The sequence below is a fragment of the Pempheris klunzingeri genome, chromosome 16, assembly GCF_042242105.1.
Source record: "Pempheris klunzingeri isolate RE-2024b chromosome 16, fPemKlu1.hap1, whole genome shotgun sequence".
Taxonomy (NCBI): Eukaryota; Metazoa; Chordata; class Actinopteri; order Acropomatiformes; family Pempheridae; genus Pempheris; species Pempheris klunzingeri.
The window spans coordinates 3,388,148-3,408,246 of NC_092027.1; the positions used below are offsets into that span (position 1 = coordinate 3,388,148).

At 39.9% G+C, this 20,099-nt stretch overlaps 1 protein-coding gene across 4 annotated transcripts; it reads left to right on the plus strand.

Moving 5' to 3' along the window:
• Positions 1–3,003: 3,003 nt before the first annotated feature.
• Positions 3,004–19,943, plus strand: rxrba (retinoid x receptor, beta a). 4 transcript variants are annotated; one of them, XM_070846132.1, is made up of 13 exons: positions 3,004–3,076; positions 3,889–4,038; positions 5,429–5,664; positions 6,117–6,270; positions 6,415–6,594; positions 8,928–8,948; positions 10,853–11,013; positions 11,263–11,392; positions 11,840–11,972; positions 15,230–15,265; positions 17,256–17,347; positions 17,520–17,625; positions 18,439–19,943. In XM_070846132.1, the coding sequence occupies exons 2-13, from the start codon at positions 4,023–4,025 to the stop codon at positions 18,584–18,586; spliced, it is 1,413 nt and encodes a 470-aa protein (XP_070702233.1). In that variant the 5' UTR covers positions 3,004–3,076; positions 3,889–4,022; the 3' UTR covers positions 18,587–19,943. The 4 variants fall into 4 exon arrangements, with proteins under 4 accessions (XP_070702233.1, XP_070702235.1, XP_070702234.1 ...); XM_070846134.1 differs by lacking the exon at positions 15,230–15,265; XM_070846133.1 differs by lacking the exon at positions 8,928–8,948.
• The last annotated feature ends 156 nt before the right edge of the window (positions 19,944–20,099 follow it).

Sequence of the window (20,099 nt, forward strand, 5' to 3'; positions counted from 1 at the left end):
AGTGTTTATGAATCTTTGAGTTACTGAGTTTTATCATTCCACTTCTGCCATTTTACATTTTTGACATTATTTTTTACTTTTCATTATTTTATCCCTCATTATTTTATTACCCTTCTTATTTATATTGTCTGCTGTTTTTGAATCTCTGTTGTTTTTATCTGTCTTATCTGCCGTTTTCCTGTTTGTTTTCAACATTGTTTTAAAAGCTGCTATGAAAATAAAGTTTATTTCTATACATTTGCATTGCTTTGTCTCTGTATTCCAACAAATTAGATTTGAAGTGAAACACTGACTTGCAGGTTTAATTTGCAGGTGTTTATATCCACATTGGGTGATTTGATCTACAGTACACTGTTTAATTCACACAGTTAACCTTTGCACATTCCCAAACAAACTGCAGAGCTTTTTCATTTTAATAACAGATATATTGCACATATTTTTATTACATTGTTCCATATTCTGTATTGTTAATATTTCTATTTTATATTTATGTTTCTTGACTTTTTTCACATGCAGTACTTGCTTTTAACATCTGCTGTCTTATTTCACTATTTATTTTATGCACCTATACCAAGGCTAATTCCTTATGTTGTGAAAATCTACTTGGCAATAAACCTGATTCTGATAATGATGCCCAGCAGACAAAGTAAGCAAAGTAAGAAGTGTCAGTTGATGTCTGTAGGTTTCAAGTAGAAACTGTCTGCAAAGGATTTGCAACCGTAATATTAAATATGATACTTAATTTAACATTTTCTCACCATTTTCAAGGGAAAATTGTTTTACAGGGATGCAAATTAGATAATGATTTCAAATCAAGAGTGCAGGAGTACAGAGTCAACATAATCTAAAAATGGGCCATTACCCAAATAATGAGACACATGAAGCAGAAGATAAAAAAGCAAATTAAAAAGAAATCCTCAAACATTAAATACACACTAATTTCAGCAGCCCCCAGCTGTTGCTTTTGTATCCCTCATACTTACCATGTTAGGTAATGTGTGTGTTTGTGTGTAGTCATTAATATTGTCATCAAATCTAAATGATAAAAATAAACCCTCAAAACCAGCTTTGGTGTTTTGGTCTGAGGTTCTTCCTCTGGAGCTCATCGTCACATCTGGACTGTAGTTTAGTTTAAATAATAAGGTGATCAGTTAAATACACGCAATTTTCAGCTTTTACACTCTGCTGATCAGTTATTTTGCTTGTCTGTCAATTACATACTGTAAAAGAAAAAACATTTATGAGGAGAATTCCACAATTTTTTATCGTCATCAATTAAGTTAATAATGTATCTGTGACAAAACAAAAAGAGTTGATGATTAATTACCTCTCTGCTATTTTTTTCACTTTGTAGTCAAATAAATGGACAGCAATGGCTGCCTGACATGCAAGTACAGTGTACACAACAGCCTAATTTGAAAGGTAGTTGACAGAATATATAACTGAATCATTTACTACAACAGATGTGTGGGCATTTTGGTGAAATTGTGCATTGTGTATGCAAAACAATTAAACTACTTTGAGAAAGATCAGGGCCCATGAGTGTTGTGTAATACCACTTTAGCCCCCTTGAGGGTGATAACGCACCAAAAAACCTGCTGGAGTGTTCAGCCGCAGGAGGTAGCAGGGATGACGCCCAATCATAAAACAACAAAGGTCAAAACACTTTCTTTTCTTTTCATTTGTTTTTTCTCCATTTTTGAAACAATGCGAGTACGCTGTGAATATAGAAAGGGTCTTTGATACATCCTTGTATTTATCTGCTGACTAAAGAAAAGCCTACAACAGAGATTCGGTGAGAAAGCACATCGGAGCACAATCAGCAAACAGTTAACTGATGGTTGCTTTGGACAACATTGAATAAAGGTTGAAACCAATACAACCAGTTCAATTCATCAGTGATGATGAACCTGAGCATGGGATGCTGACACTGACACTGACTTTAGGAAGGAGTCTCCCCGTCTTCTTCCTGCTGTTACTCACGGCCAGGAAGTTTTTCAACAGTACAAGAATTCGGGGACAATAATTGCTGATAAGTTAAACCTTTAAACCAAATACTGATATAGTTTGTGCAAAGGCCAATCAGAGGATGCACTTTTAGCAGAACCTCAGAAGTTCTCTCTTTTATTTGCTGGTTTAAAACACACAGGAGCAGGTTAGAGGGAATTGTTTGAATGTGCTGTAAAATTGCAGACACAATCAAAATCACTGCTCCCAAGGCTCAGTCGATCCTCGCTCACCCCAGTCGACGTCTGTTCAGTGAGCTCAGGTTGCTTAAACCTGGTCACAGATATAATCATTTTTCATGCAGCATTATACATACAGTGAACTATGACCCATCTGCTGTCAGCTTGACAGAAATTCATGACTGCTTAGCAGGGCATAACAGGGGGAAAAAAAACATTTGACTAGCAGGAATAGTTTGAGTGAATTCATCAATATGTGCAGTGCTGAAATAGTTGAGTTATTAAAGCGAATGCTGAGGATGTTCATAAATTTAAAACTGATTTAAACTGAGTATGACACCAAACACTGTCCATCTAAATTTACGGTGAAAAAAAACAAATCCAATGCAATTCCCCATAAGTGGTCTTTGAAAAAATAAAAAAAATAGGGTCTTACCTCTGTGCCAATACAGGAAGCAGCTTCTCTGGACAGCATTATGCATCTGTGCATAGAGGATGAGGAGGCCATGTCACTCTGGTTTGTTTTCCAGTGCAGCAGGTCTACCAGTGTCCGCCAATAACCTTTCCAGCAGCAGACACACTGGGCTGAACTCGTCTTGACCTCTTGACCTCTTGCACTGGATGTGTCTCCCTCACTCAGTGACATGTGAGGCGCAACATGACCACACGACCCTTCTCCTGCTCTGAGAAGACAGGCTGCAGTGTGCGGCAGTGATCCTGAGCCCATGTCCAACTGTAAGGGAGCACTAAGCCAAATCCTCCACCATCATCATGTTTTCATCCTTGCAGGGGGAGGGAGGGTTGACTACGAGGCAAAGTGGGGGGAGAGACAGACACACACGGGGCCTAGTCGCCACATCTTTCATGCGAAGAAGCTGTACCGCTAAAACGTCAGTAACCCGTATTTATTTGCACATTTACAACATTTAGCTAGCGTGTGACTTGGAGAATGAGACAGAGGTGGAACACGGTGTACCGAACTGGTTTGCTCTTGTTTTCTAGCTCTCCTGCGATGGACTCGGGCTAAATAGCTTTGTAAGCTAGGTTAGGGGGCTAACGGTAGTTAGCCAGAACGGTTAGCTTGTTTTGCTAACTTAACACCAGACGTAGCATCCTTTGAACAAAACGTAATGTCAACCTCCTGCTTGCTTGCAACACCATTTAATAACAGTTTAATGTGTGTGAAAGGAGTTAAGCTAACACAAGCCATTTAGCGTGACGGAAGGCACAGACATTTTGTATGTTAGCTAGTAACGTTAGTTTACGAGCTGTGCTGTGGCTAACGTTAGCTTACAAGATCGGTGATTTGTTGCCATCTGTCTAGATCCAGAGTATAGATGGAGCCATCTACACTCTGGATTTGGACGGTTTCCTCACTACGTTGAATCAAAATCACGTATTCAGTGTCTGGTGCGAATGTAATGCTTATTATTTATTAAATAACCCAGGGTCTGTGCCCTCAGGAGGAGACCGTCCAGGCATCATCTGGGCAGCTGGTTGCTTTATAAAGTCCTGCTGTAGGGTTACACCGAATACCAGAATTGCATCAAATACACAGATTTGTAATGGCAAACATACGGATCCGTCAAACCTTGTTATGGGCTGAGTTATATTCGTTTTGTTTGACATTTCTCTGTGACAAAGTGGGCGTCCTCAGTGCCACATCGCTATCTTACACGGGGCTCTTGTGTTGGAATTTCAGACCCGTTTTTGGTTTCCCAAAACAACTCCGGCCCGGGCCTCAGTCCGCGGTCTAGAGTTTGACAGCGGGCTGTTCGAGACGGAAGCACGTCGGTGTGTAGCTGCCAGCCACCCCCTGGTGCCCCGACTACCAACATGGGAGACAGTAGAGGTGAGAAAACAACTGCACAGATTGTGTTATCAGCAATGCAGCAACGTGAATGACTAGCGGACAGTTCATAAACTAATACTAATGTTGATATTAGCTATGGCTTTATGGAGTATACTTCCACATTTGTTATCATGGCTGTTGTAAATCCAGACTAATGAGAGATATGGGTTATGATGAAACAAGGACTTACCTAAGACTTGCTCAGCTTTTTTAAAACACGTGTACTGTACTGTACTGTAATGCATTTAAATGGTGCATCATTAAAACAAACTCATTGAAGATGAGCAACAATTCAATTTACTATGTAGAACACAGAAACATCTTAATGTCAGTCTCTGCTACTGTGACTGTCTTCACACAGTGATGTCTGTTACCAAAACATCGTTCCAAAGAAAGTATAGAGCCTGGTGATTATTCACATTTATCCAAAGCACTTTACGGTAACGTGAAAACAGTGTGTTAGCATTGCACCAGTAGGCTTTGAACCTCTATTGCTACACCAGGAAAGTAGTGGCATGCCAGTGTCGGTGGCATGGCAGAGGTGGGGTTGCACCAGTGTCAGAAATAATTCGAGACTCATGAGGGAAAAAAAACAAGCTTAAATTAAGAACTCTCAGTATTTAAAAGCACAATTCCTTACATTTGTTGAAGTAATGCATCAGTATAGTGTGAGCATTGGCCTCCATGGGCCTCAGTAGGTGGTTTGTGTGAGCATATGATTGGTTGATTTCTTTCCAGTGTGTTTTAGGCAAGAAAAATAGATTAGATCAGACAACAGCCAAGTACACAACCTGAAGCAGTGAAAATGCAGCAGACAGTCAACTGCAGAGCAAAGTGCCAACTAATTACAAACTGCAGCATAAACAAAAATAAATCAATAAAACACGTGGCATCATTTGCACCATCTCCACTTACAAGGTTTCTCATTAGTTCCCACCATTTGTGAAAAAACATAGTAAAATGTTTCTATGAATCTGAAGCAAAAAAGGACCAAAATTCCAAATCAGAGAGATCCGAATCTGTTGAAGAAGAGGATACTACAACGCTGAAATTAATTTCTCCTGTTAATTGCCCTTAGTTGTTCAGGGCAGTTTTATTAAGCACCAGACTGGGGTGTGCAAAGCAGAATGCCAGCCCATTATTGTCACATCATTATTATTATTGTTGTTGTTGTTTCCACAGCTGGTGTTTGGTTGATAATTGAATTCTCGTATTTTTGTTCAATTATCAAAGAAATACCAGCTGTAAAAAACCTCCATATTTGTGTTTGAGAATGAGAAAAGTCTAATTGGTCTTGTAAAAAAAACAACCTCATGTATCACTTAGCTTTTTTTGTAGCAAATAATTTTTATTGATTGCATTTGCCTTCTCTCTTGATGTCTCTCATTAGATTCTCGCAGCCCAGACAGTTCGTCTGTGTCCTCCCCTCCATCGGGCCAGCGCTCACCGCCGCTGGTTCCCTCAGCCGCAGCTTCTATGACCTCCCTGCCTCCCATTACCAGCGCTGGGGTCAACAGCCCCATCAGTAGCATCGGCTCTCCCTTTTCAGTCATCAGCTCTTCACTGGGCTCGCCGTGCCTACCTGGCACACCATCGGTGGGCTATGGCCCCATAAGCAGTCCGCAGGTAAGAGACAACTTGGTACAGTCTCAAGATTCACCTGTTGTGTAGGATCTAGTGAGTAATTAAGATTTTTCATTAAATATTTGAAGCAGGAGAATCTGTTGAAGAATATCTATAAATTTGCTTTGAGGCAATTGTTAAAAACAATAATTCTAATTTCAGTTGCAGTGGAAAGTAGAAATGAACTTCTTAAAAGATATAAGGCTATCTGTTCTGAAAATAGAAATCCAAAGTAATCACATATTTAAGTTGGTTTAACATTAAAGTGTAAAAAAGTTGTTAATATTGTGTGGTTCATCACCAAATTGATTTTGACTTTGGCTTTTACGTTTTTTTTTGTGTTGCTGATGATAATGTTAACGATATTCCATACTTTGTTGTAGAAGGAGAACAATGAGATTCCTCTAAAAACTCCATCGTCATTTGGTTCACCTTCTCCTTTGTTGTTCTTTCAGATCAACTCAACAGTGTCCATGTCAGGGCTCCACGCAGTGAGCAGCTCAGATGATGTGAAACCTCCGTTGGGCTTGAAGCAGATGTCGCCCCACAGCCCAGGGCCGATGCTTTCCCAGAAACGACTTTGTTCCATCTGCGGTGACAGATCCTCTGGTGACTAGATACAGCTCTTATTTTAACAGTGTAAACAAGTTAGAGGCTCTGGAATCCTTTAAAAGCCTTGAAACAAATTGTCATCTCTCTTGCTTCATCTTATTTCTTCTGGCTCTTTTCCTTTCTCCCTCCCACACCCTCCAGGTAAGCACTACGGTGTCTACAGCTGTGAGGGCTGTAAAGGTTTCTTCAAGCGGACAGTGCGCAAAGACCTGACCTACACCTGTCGGGACAATAAAGACTGTATGGTGGACAAGAGACAGAGGAACCGCTGCCAGTACTGCCGCTACCAGAAGTGCCTGGCCATGGGCATGAAGAGAGAAGGTGAGCAAGCAGGGGCACTTCAGAAACCCTGTAGATGGCTGGTCCTCAGCCCCTTCTGCTCATGACCGTTTCACCTTTTACACACACAATTTTAGGTTTAATGCTAAACATTTTGCATTTCCACACACATTAATATCTAATTTTGATTTTAAAGGCAGTTTTAGTTCAAGACAACTGATTTACTGACAAAGACGCCTTAACTTGATTTCATAAAATTATTTCATCATTGGTAGAGGAGGAGCTGTGGTGTATTTGTGAGACACATACGCTTTTGATTTATCCTTGCAGCAACACATCTTATGAGAATTATAATTGAGGAAAAAAAACAAATATGCTAGATTCTGCTATTGTAACACCCATCAATGATGATACTGATTGGACCTGGAAGACATTAGTCTCTATTAAAAGTGGCATGTTTGGTGTGTTTGACTGATGCTAGCCCCACTAATCACATTCATCAAAAGATCTAAAGTCTTGCCAACTTCACTTTGAGCTGACAGGCTTTAACAAAGTGCCCGTCTCCCAGCTCAAGAGCTGCCTCGTTTAAACTCAACATGTCAATGCTTGACCCGACATGAGGGGTCGTCCTTTCCAAAGGCCCTTTCAGATGTATTTGAGAGATGGCAGCCTTCCTTCTCTTGCCCAAAACTAGAGGTCACAAGTAGTGTATGCTTTGTGACCCGCACTGTTCTATCATCCACTGAACCCCAGTTTGTTTTTACTCTTTTGCAATTTCATTCTTTCACTATGACATTTAAGAGTTTTTTTGTTTTTGATCTGTATCAAAATCTGTAATGCAATCCACATCAACTTTTTGTCTGGAAGTATCCCACCACTATTTCATATTTGCCAGGTGATTGTTTACATGTGGCCATGCGCTTTTAGCAGCTGTACATATACGTATATGTTAGGAATTAAACATCAAACTTTAAAACTTCTACCTCTGTCATCAAATTGCCTGAGTTTACCACTCCTTCATTTCATATTATATCATTATATTAATGACAGTGATGGTGCTGATGAACTGATATATGTCCTTTTCATTCATGTGTCTCAGACACATGTACAAACTGCCACTGATCTGTATCCTGCATGTGTCAAGTGTCTTAATGCTTAAAATCATGTCAGATCCATTTTAAGCCAGTCAGTCTGAGATTATCTGCCGTTAAGTCTCTTAGAGTTTAACAGTGTAGGTAAGAGCTAACTGTACTGCATACTGTGTTTTCTAATATTAGATAATTGGATTAGGACGGAATTGCCCAGCACGTTATGACACTGCTTTTATTATAGTTTGATGATTTCTCAGTTTATGTTTGCTAAGTTGCACAGATTTGTGGTCACTGTTGTTACTATATTGGTCACGGTAAGCATTGTGTATTAAGTTTAGGCAGATGAAAGGCAGCTGCTCTCGGCTTTCGTACTTTCTTTGTAATCTGCCTCGACGTGTGAATCCTGAGCTGAACTTCTTAACTTAACCCATAACCTTAAATGAGATCTTATACCTTATCAATAAGTCTTAGGATGTGCATCTAGCTCTGTCACGATAATAACAATATCGACTTTACGTACGATATGTCGACATGACCGCAATTGTTCTTCTGACCTCATAATTGCCAATTTTGTTCACGTGCACGTTCATTTACTCAACAGTGTCACCGACATATTAGCCAACATAATGTCAAAACAAACAGAAGGGTTTTTTTCCTGCCGTTAGAAGAGTTTGGGACAGAACCTAAAACTAAGCTGAAGCACGTTTTGCCGTCATTTCTGGTTGACCTACGTCTTTCCTCAAATCTGTTTTCTCTGTCGGGAGTTTCACCATGGGCGAGGCTCAGGCCCACACACATACACAGCAGCGGCGACGGTGAACGAGGTGAAGAGAAGATAATGTGTTTCTGGAAGCTAAGGCCAGCAGGGGCTGCATGCAAACCGTTTCAGGAGTGTGTCCTGGCGTAACACAGCAACAGGCAAAAGCAGTTAATGCGTTGATCTCCCACAGACATTATCTGTGGATATCACTTGGCTTAAAATGTCTTTAAATGACTACATCTTTTATTGCAATTATTTCTAGGACAGTATATTGTCCAACAAAGTAGTTATTGTGACAGGCCTACATGCACCAGTAAAATACAGTATCAGCATTAATATTTTTCTTGTGCATTTTGACTAAGAGATCAGTAAAAATGTTTGTACAATAGGGGACAGAAAGAAAGAGTACAGAGTGGTAGAGAGGGAGATGGGGGTGGGTAAGCCTTGTAAACACTAACCCCTTTCCCCCTCTCTTCCTCTTTTTGTTTCCTCTCGTTCTCTCCCCCCCCTCCCTCCTTCTGTAGTGGCCAAGATGAACGACAGATGTAAGGAGAAGAGGGAGGGAGGGGTGTGTGTCTGTGTCTGTATGACTGAGCGAGAAGCAGACAGATATTACATTGCATATCTGTGAGAAGGAGCTAGTTTGAAATGTTTTTCCATAGTTTGTTGCCAGTGCCTTGAATCACCTCCCCATGGCTTTCTTAACCTTCATAAATCTAGGGAAAGGTTTGCTGAGTATGCATACTCCTTTTAACCATCATCCTACTTTACTGTCAAGTCACTTGTTGTTTATTTCTATCTGGGGGCTGCCCAGTAAGGTCACAGTTACTACAGAGCAGTCAGCCACAGAGCAGTTCCACTTCTGTTGAGGAACATTAATTTCCTTGTGTTAGGACACTTTGATGCTGGTAGGATCCAGTAGATCTTCATCGGATTTTCCAAACAATCTTGACTTCCATAGAGGCAACTTTCCATCACGAGCCCACTTCTCAAAAGTCATGGCCACTTGCACTCCTGATGATGATATCGAGTTGATTAAAACTGAGAGTTTTTCCAAGTGTATGCTTTCTATGACATGAAGTGCACATACTATTAACTTGAAGCAACTTCTTTAATCTGTTGTTAATGATCAATACCTAATTCGCCATCAAAAGAATACAAAATGCTTATTTAAACATTTTACACATGCTGTTTTATTGCTGCACAAACCAAAAAAACTGGTTGTTTAATTCATAAAGTGAACAGTAATGACATCATTTACAATCCTGCTCCTGCTCAAATTCTGTTAGCTGCTATTCAAGCAATGGCCAAAAACACACAAATAACAAACTGATTTACAAACCTTTCTGGAAAATGTCATTTTGATGAGACTGTTGGTTAATATGGTTAGTGATATTCTGTATTTGTATGTTGTAGGTTGTTAATGTTTGTATTTGGTGTACAATGTAGGACTCTGAACCATTTTATTCAATTTTAAGACAATGGAGCTACTATGTTTGAAGGGTCACATAGCCCCAATCTGTCTTTTGGCAACTTGCAAAGGATTTGCAACAAAATTTTAAATGTGATAACTATATTCATTTAAGTTGTATTAATTATTTGCCCCCCTAAAATTAGAGTACCGTGTATTAAAAAAAAATCCTACACAGTTAATATGAAGTGCATAAAACGCTCTATATTTTTTACACGGCAGCTTCATTTGAACCAGCGGAATAGGAAAAATGCAGTGTGATTCCATGGAGTAGTATTCATTGGATCTACATGCACTTAAACATACCCGATTGAGAAATCAAGTAAAGAGAAACCTCATTACTGCGAAATCCCTTTGAAAAAAAACCCTACGTATCTTTATTATAATTTCTTCCTGAATGTCATTCAAAAACTAGGTCATAATAGAAATTTCTGTTGTGTATTTCTTAACTGGTCCATTTCTGCCGTGGTAGTGGACCTGAAGGAAGTATGAAAGATAGTATGAAAGACTTTGAATTCATCATGAAGTGTACATACTGTATCTGTATCTCTTTTCTTTGCCACTGTTTTGCCCCTTTTGTTCACATTAATTTGGTCTTCCCCTGTTCTTTTGCATCGTTTTTTTTTTGTATTCCTCCCTCATTTCTCCTCTTCATATTTTTGTTAATGTCCAATTCTACTTCTCTCACTAAATCCATTATGTTGTCTGGTGGCAAATCCTTCCTTCTCATTCTGTCTGTCTGTCATTTCTTCTTCTAATTCTCTACCACTGCCTGCCTGCCTGCCCACCCAAACCCTTTGCTTCACTATCCTTGTCCATTCCTCTGCTCTTGCACCTTTCCTGTCCTCTTTTCACCCATCCTTTCCACCCACATTTTCTTTCTCATATTCATGCTCTCTCCCCCTTCCTCCCCTTTCTTTTCCTTCATGTATTTTTTCTGTGCTTCCCTCTGTCCACCCCCAATCCCCCATCCCGCAGCTGTCCAAGAGGAGAGGCAGAGGAACAAGGAACGAGAGGGCGAGGTAGAGTCGACTAGTGCGGTGAACGAGGAGATGCCAGTGGAGAAGATTTTGGATGCAGAGATGGCTGTAGAGCAGAAGACAGAGCTTCATGCAGATGGAAGCTCAGGCGGCAGCTCAGTGAGTAGTCTGGATGGTGGAGATTAACCATAAATCCCTTTTAAAGTGCTTCGTATAACATCTGAATTGAGATGCTAATATTGAACATATAATATTATTGTCAATTTCTATAGTTGTGAAATTAATTCAAACATATTCAAAGACTTTAGTTAATGTTCACAGGCTGTTGGTATGAATAGTACAGTGTCTCTTAGTTAAGTTAATTTGATTAAATATTTACCAATAATACTGTGAATCTGATTTCTTTAGCCCAATGATCCCGTCACCAACATCTGTCAGGCAGCAGACAAGCAGCTCTTCACTCTGGTGGAGTGGGCCAAGAGGATCCCTCACTTCTCTGAGTTGCCCCTAGACGACCAGGTCATTCTGCTACGTGCAGGTAAGCTCTCAGCCTAACTGGAGAAGGCTTATTGAATCAGAGGGATTTCATTCCTTGTCCCTGTGCCAGCAGTCAAACATCAGTTGGCACAACAGTACACTCCCAGCTCGCATAGCTTTGATCGATTTCGATATTGCGACAATGCCTTTGCCATTTTTTTCATATAGAATTAGATATTAGGGTCCACAACCTCGAAAGACTGGCAGAATAAGAGGGTTTCAGAGGGTTTTGATCAATAAATTTGTTCCATGTTGTTATGTGATTAGTTCCAGACTTGTGTTGTAGATCTAAGTTAATTATTACAAAAATAATGACAGCAGGTGTTTAAATTGGGACCAAGAACATTCAGTCATATCCAGTATTAAGAAATAAAAAACAGCACCATAGTAGAATATTTAGACATTTTGATCCATTAGAAATATTGAGACACGCACAACTGTTCAACAGGCTGGAATGAACTCCTGATTGCATCATTTTCCCATCGCTCCATCTCGGTGAAGGACGGGATTTTACTGGCCACCGGACTTCATGTCCACAGGAACAGTGCTCACAGTGCAGGCGTCGGAGCCATCTTTGACAGGTAATACACAGGTGCATGTACGCAGAAACAGTGTCACTCTGACAGACATGTCACATTAGTGATATCCCCAGTATTCAACAGTTTGGTCGGGTGACCCAGCAGGAGAGGACATGCAAAAATAGTGTGTTCACTGGGGAGCAATATCCTTATGTGATTTAAATGCAGAGGCCTGTCTACTCCAATCTGAAATCCAAACTGTGTAGGACCCCTGCTTAGAATAAATCTGCTTCTACACAGTGTTAGGACCACCTACTCTTAGACATAGACAGACCCTGAGAGGCAAAGTAAAATCCACAACCCTCTATTGAATTCACTTAGTAGATCTACATCAGTCCTGAAAGCTAGATGAGGAAAGAAAACACTGCTCTATTTTTTCACATAAATGTTTGTCTCTGATGGTTTCCCACTCACTGCCAGGGTAAGAATTTAGGATACTGTGTTCATCTCTGGGTGGCTGCAGCTGCTGTGTTCTGCGTTGGCTGTGATTGGCTGAGAGTCTTTGCTTCTTTAGTACTGCCTGTAGGGTGACAGTCATGAGGGGAGGCTGGTGACTAATGCTTACCCATAGACATGCATGCGCAACCACATGGGCGTGCACACACCTATTGCAGCATTTAATAACAAGATAATGGCTGGCTAATGTAAGATACTAACATGTGAATATATAATAGGGCTATCCCTTAAAAAATAATGTAATAGTTTACATCCCATTATCGTGCATTACATTTAGAGACCATGGGTTGTTTTTTTTTTTAGTGTTTTTCTGCTGACCACAGAATAATTGTGATCTCATCTTGACATAAAGGCCTTTTGTTTTCTCACAATCACAGTCCTCATATACACCAGATTGTCTTGTCATGATTATTAGATCCAAATGCACAGGATTCTTATAATTGTTATATAAATGTTAAAGTTCTGTTCATTATATTATCAACTTAAAAAAAACTCCCGATGACTTTAATGTAAAACCCCAACCACATCACAACATGTCAATTCACTGTTAATTACACAGTTATTACATTGTTACAAAGGGTTAAGTTTGCCCATAAATCTGGTCTGGTTTAAAACAAGCTTACTGGGCTCATGGCAAATGGCTCAATGATTTTCTTCTGATACTTGTTAATTTTCTCATAGCACTGCTGTCCTCTAGCAGCAGGCTTTTGTTTCAGCTTCGCATCAGCATCTTTTTGAACCTACCTAATCATATTCTATTACGGAGGATGTAAATAATAAAATTATTTCTTTGCATCCGGAGGTGGACTTCTTACTAGATTGGGCCCGAAGTGCAAAACACAACAACAAAGCAACAACTCCATCAGTTTTTGCAGAAAGCACAACTACAGAACAGACAAATGTGATGTTTCACAACACAAATTGATAAAAGAGAACACAAAATTTCAAAAGTCAACATTTTACAAACTGGAAAGGGTTGATAGCTACTATTTTTGTAATTCTATGCAAGCAGGTGTCGTGTTGACCCAAATACCCCCAAATCCTTGAGCAAGGCAAGTGTGACAACCTGTAAGTGGTGCACATAGAAAAAGCCACGTACACCTTACCCTTTTTGTCTATATACTGAGTGGCATCCAATCAATGACAGGAATACCTGAGATAGACACCTCTCTTTTCAGATCTTGTGTTTTCAGAAAATTTGTGTTTTCTGTTTTGTTGATTTCCGAATGCTGTTTTTCTTTTGTTAGTTTGTTTTGTATGATATTAACTTGTTTTCTTAAATGCTGTCTTCTGCACTTCGAGCCTCTTTTCTCACATAATAAACTTAGTTTGATGGAACTAGCTTGAAGTCCAACTGAAATCACATTTAATCATCCTTTTTGCAGTCATTTTGCTTTTTTAAATGCATTGTTGATATTTTTTATTATTCAAAGGAGGTAAAATGGTTTGGGGGAAATATCAGAAATGCTCCTTTTTGTCTTAGCAAACCAGATGAGCTGTCCATTGTCTGTGTTTGACAGCTACTGGCAAGCTGGTAGAGTACTGATGTTACAGCACACAGGAACCATAGAGTGTCAGTGTTTCACCATAGGGAGTCACAAGAGTGTTGATGTTACACAGTAAGGAACGACAGAGTGGCGAGGTTACACCATAGGGAACCATAGAGTTTCAATGTTACAGGGCAGGAAACCCCAAGAGTGATGTTACAGCGTAGGGAGTTACCATCTTAAACCCGAGGAAAAGAGCTACCATGTCACACTATAGCAGACAAGAGACAAAGTAAACAAAGTCGCACTGTAGCCTACATGTCATGGGCAGACGGTGTATATTGACGAGAAGGGAGCACACCAGCATCAATGAAGTGGCATTTTCAGGTATGTTTACACGCCGTTTAATGTGCTCGAGCTGAGCACTTAATTTGCCTGATGTTAAGTGTTGGTCGCTAAGGCATCAGATCACAAGATGTGTTTATGTTTTTAGGTTGGATAAGAAGGAGACTTCAGCAGTAAAGTTAATGTGAGTTGTTCAAAGTCTGTGGCGAGCTGATGTCTGGCTCAGAGTGGCTGTCTGCTCTTCTTATGATAGAACACAAATGTAAGATTTGATTCGGTGTATCGATAAAAGGTCTCCACTTACATAGATAGGTACAGGAACCACACTCTGTCGAATTAATGCTAAACTAGCAGGTGCCACCATGACAACAAGAAATGTATAAAATATGAAATTCCTCCTTTTGGTTTCTGCTTAAGAGAACACTTAAGTGATTTACAAAGCAAATATGTAAGCTGCAAAAGATAATAAAGTGCTAATTAGTTTCAGTTGGACTTTAGGTTACTTTTCATGATATATTAATGTTAGCTGGGCGCAACTATTAAGGTTGAGGGTTAATGGTGTTCGTTTTACTTCTGAACAGTTTCATGTGTACTAACGGTTTTCTGCTGTTACGCATTTGGCTCATAAGATTTATGATAACCTCCTTTCTGTTTATTTTAATACATGTGAATATAATAATGCCTTGTGTTAGAATACAGTTTATAATGTCAATAAACTGATCAGATGTTTCTCAGAGGTCCACACTTAGTAATATCAGTTTTTGGGTGCAGATGCAAGACAAAGTGAACTTTGAGTCAAGGCATTAAAAAATGTGAACAGTCCCCATAAATACTATTTTATAACAGTTTAAAACATATGAAGTCATATGTAAACACCTGTGCTGCTGAAGGGGCTCAGAAAACACAGTATTCTGTAATAACAATGTAACTGTGTAATGACATTGTAATAACACATTGTGATTGAATACACAGGGCGCACAATGCCGAGGTTGGGGCCATATTTGACAGGTAATCACGCCACTACACAAACACTTTTCTTAAACCCCTCCTCTTGAGATAAAATTGAAATAAGCACAAAATCAAAACTAAAGGTTGATGCTTTCAGGCTTTTCTGCAGCTTTGCAGAAGCTTATGATTCTGAACGACATCCACTAAGAATCATCTGACCCGATCACTCAGCGAACTACAGGGATGGTTTGGGTGATGATGACAAAGAGCAGTACTGCATTCTGAATTTGAATTTAGCACCATAGTTTTTTTGTGGCTTTGATCTCTAAAAGCCTTGTCCAGTCACCTGGCATGCCTGTTGGCTATGCCTTTCATCAAACCAAATCCTTTTTGAACCTTGCCAGATCATAATGAGCAAATCAAAATATGTGGGCTGGCTTTGTGGCGTTAGCTTTACCAGGGCATTCATGCTGAGACATAGTGTCCTGCAGAGGAGTTATGCAGTAATTCGTTATACAACTGTTTTACAAAGGTCAGTTTTTATTTGGAAGCCCGAATTTACAACTGAGCCCATTTTGGCCCTCTTCAGTGATATTCCCTCTGTGATGGGAAATGCCCATTTTGTGACATTAATGACAAACACTCCAGGTGCGTAACAGAAAACATAATTTATCGTGCTGGGTGTGTATAAAAACCTGGCTTTGGCAGTGCTCTGAACTGTGGGCTTGGGAGGTGTTAAAATCAATGCACATCATTAAAGCAGATGTCCATTTCTGATGATGGATGATGGAGTAGCAAATAAACTCCCTGATGGCCATCACTTCTTTCCTCTCACTCTGTGGTCTGTATAGTCCTCTCCTCTTTTATCCAAGTCCTATTCCTGGCAGGAGAGAAGCAGGAGTTTTAAAGTAGTTCTAAAGGATGAACTCATGGCCCACAACAAAGCCAAGCTGATGTTCTATGTGCTACTGCGCTGCACATCTAATGAAGCATGATAACCCCTTTGACTGAAAATGTATTGACGTGTTAGAAGGTTGGTAGGATAAGATGATAAGTTTTGCCATGTTAACATTTTGTTTCTACTGGTTGCATGCATTGTTCTTGAATATTGGCACACTAATCTTAGTTCTTTAGGCTTTGTGAAGGATTTTGTTTTTACAAATTAATGGATGGCATTTGTTGTATCAAGGATAGCTCCCAAAAATCATTATGGCACCCTCACTGTGGCCCCTTCTTCATCCCTCCATCAATACTTTACACCTCAAGTAAATGTGGATACATTAGCGGTTTTAAAATTGAGGATTTTGACCAAACCCATGGTCCACCCTAAAATGAGCGCTTTGAATTCTGACTCTTTGAATTATATTAAGAGGGAATGAAATGTCACCAAAAGTAAATTATCTTGGTGTCTTTGTTCCTTTCTGACTGCCATATCCTCTCATCTCCTTATGTTATCGGTTAAGCATAAGACTAAATAGTGGTAAAAGTCTCAAACTAAACAGGAAACTATAAAGTTAAAACATATAAAGTTTTTACAGTCCAGCCATAGTAGAGTTCAACATGTGACAGTGACTTTCACAACATTTCCCAACAACTTTCACACGTTTGCTAGCAGAAGTACAGCAAAGATGAGCAACTATTGAATCATTCCTGAAGAAAAACCAAACAGCAGAATCAGCCACTGCCAGGATTTGTTTGTTTGGTGGCTGCAGTTTGCCACCATGGTCAGTTTTAACTAGTGTGTTTTTTCCCCAGCAGAACCAGCAGTTAAGCCGCGTACTAAGTAGTTTGGACAGAGAGTCATTACAGTGAGAAGTGACCGTAAATAACAGTGTCATTGCAGAGTCTGGTCCCTCTCTGTTGTTTTTACTCGCTTATTCCCTCCCTTTCTTCCTCTTGTTTTTATTGCTTTCCCACTCTCTTTTTTCCTCATCCTCTTTTCCGGTCCTCTCTTTTGCTTCCTCTCTTTTTCCTAATCTGGCATTGTCCTGCCTCCAACTGGGATTTCTCCTCTCCTCTCCTCTCCTCTCCTCTCCTCTCCTCTCCGCAGGGTTTTGACAGAGCTTGTAAGCAAGATGAGAGACATGCAAATGGACAAGACAGAGCTTGGCTGCCTTCGAGCCATCATCCTCTTCAACCCAGGTACACAGACAGGTGGAAGGTTGAAAATCAAGGCGAAAGTATCATTGGGGAAACCAAACAAAAGTGACCAAATTCATATCTGGAAAAATTAAAGGAATATTAGAATGGGAAACGTGAATCTGTTTCATTGCTATATAGAGATAATGTAACTGTTGTCTGTGTTCACCTGAAGATGCCAAGGGTTTGTCTAACCCCAGTGAGGTGGAGCTCCTGAGAGAGAGAGTGTACGCATCTCTTGAGGCTTACTGCAAACAGAAATACCCCGATCAGCAGGGAAGGTAGGCTGTAACACACAGACGTACTGAAAAGTAAGAGAAGTAACTGATGTTGGTGGTTCTTCAGGGTGGCACTACTGCTCGGACATATCAACACAGTTAAAGAAGATTCAGCTTAGCTTTAATATGTCTCTGCTGCACACAGCAGCAGGATATGTTGTTATGGTTTCTAGTCACCTTGGCAAAAGAGATCTACACACTCAGGTCTCTCTTGTTGAGGCATACATCTGCCTTTGGGAACTCTTACTTGATAGTTGGTTACTCGACACGCTGGACTGTTGTGTCTAAATAGAAAAGACATATCTCTGACAGACTGATGGGGCATAGCTCCTGCTGTTTCATACCTGTAGAGTGTCATCATAAACAACCACCACAGGATGTGATTGATTGTTGTCATGATAGTATTTTCTTAAACAAAGCTGACAGGAAGTAAAAAAACATGTTATTTGGCAAGACCTATCCACAATGATTTAAAAGTGTACATTTAATTTTGTCTTCCTATTTTCTATAGTAAGACATAAGTGCAGGATAAGATGTGACCTAATTTGTCAGTAGACAACTTTTGAGTGTGTCAGCAGCATAAATTGAGCTTTACACTGTTAGATATCATTAGGTACTGTGATGTATGTCAACCCACTGACTACAAAATGAGTTCTGCTTTAGTAAGTGAATTAAATTAAATTGATAACAACATGAAACATTGGATTTTTACATATTTTTTCTTGCTCTGTGTATATTCTGAGTTTGTGATTTCATTTTGCATGACAGATATATTTATGGTCATTTCTCACTCTACCATCCGTCTCTGTTGTCCAGGTTTGCAAAGCTCCTCCTACGGCTCCCAGCACTGCGCTCCATTGGTCTAAAGTGCCTGGAGCACCTGTTCTTCTTTAAACTGATCGGTGATACTCCCATCGACACCTTCCTAATGGAGATGCTAGAGGCTCCTCACCAACTCACCTAGAGGAGCCAGGTTCTCTCCAGTCGGGATCTGATGCACACCAGGATTACCAACATGTCACCCAATTTTGGGTTGTCGGCTCTTCTCGTTGGGCCTCACTTAACTGCAGCACCTGCTGGTTTTATTGTACCAGCTGTCACACTTGTACACACACACACACACACACACACACACGCACACACTAATGCCCTGTCACCGGCTAATGATCTTCACACACGCACATGCAGATATTAACTCGCATACATGACCTGACGCATTACATACAATACAATACACAGATAAAATGGCTCTGAATGAACAATATGCTAGTTCACACACACACACACACACACACTTTTACCATCTTTTCCCATATTCAGCTTTCCACCATAGGGGTTACAACTCAAGGAATATATCCCCTTTTTAATCACACATATACAGTAAATGTCTTAATTTTACGTTAGCCTTCAGTTTTCAGATCTTCATCTTTCAGTGGGTTTTTGCATCTGCGTAACTGGTATACTTCCCCTGTTTTTACTTGGGTTACTTAGTTACACTGCTAGCTGCATCTCTGTATACTATATCCATCACTAGTTAGTTAGTTATTCATGTATGGTTTTAGCTTGAAATCAGGTGCGTATCATTTCAATCAACTGTCCACCATCTAACAAATTCACTTCTTCTTGGTCACGAGGTGTCCAATAGTGGACAGGCAGACACACGCTCCGAATGAGTTCATCCAATCTTGTAAACATTTAAATATTTTATGCTTTTTTGAATATTCATGCTGAAACTTGTTTGAGTTTCTATTTTGAAGTACTGTACTCATGAAATGAGAGCTTTTTCCAAGGCATTGAAATCCAGGAAAATGGGGATGGGAGTGCTTTGTTGAACAGGCAAACATTGTCCCTCCCACCCTGATGCGCACAGCGGGCTTTGTAAGACAAGAAGAATGACTTGAATTTTTTTTCTCCTAGTTTTGATTTTATCCTTTGGTCTACTTTGGCAGTTGGTTGGCATTTTAAACAGCTTGAGGCTCACAGGAAGTACAGCTTCATGCAAGACAAAATCGTATTTGATAGTCTTTTATTTCCCCCAAATCCTCCCTTTGCTGGTGGTCATTTATGCACTTTTGTGAGTTGTAACTGTGTAAATGTTCTTGTTTCCTTGAAATGACCATCTATTCTCAGACACCTAAGATGACCTTGAAGGTACTATGTGTAGGGTTTTCTCATTATTGCATCAACGTCAAATCAGGTGCGATGATTTTTATGACCACTTCCTCCAGAGATGATAGATTGGGTTTGGGAATTAACACTAAACACGAGTCAAATGGTTTAAAAGTTTGGCTTGCAGCAGACTTGTCAATTATTCTTGATAGTTTGCTTTCTATTCCAAAACTCATCTTTGCATCAATTGTCCACCGGCCATGAAAACTAATAATTTTCTGTGCTCTGTGAACGACTGTGTATAATTGGTGACGAGTACAAGTGTCCTTGTACAAAATACTTTAGCAGTTTGCGATGCATCGCTTTGT

Coding starts and splice junctions, on each gene's coding strand:
- rxrba (XM_070846132.1), top strand. Junction 11,393..11,839: donor GGTCATTCTGCTACGTGCAG/GTAAGCTCTCAG, acceptor ACTGTTCAACAG/GCTGGAATGAACTCCTGATT. Junction 15,266..17,255: donor GTTGGGGCCATATTTGACAG/GTAATCACGCCA, acceptor TCCTCTCCGCAG/GGTTTTGACAGAGCTTGTAA.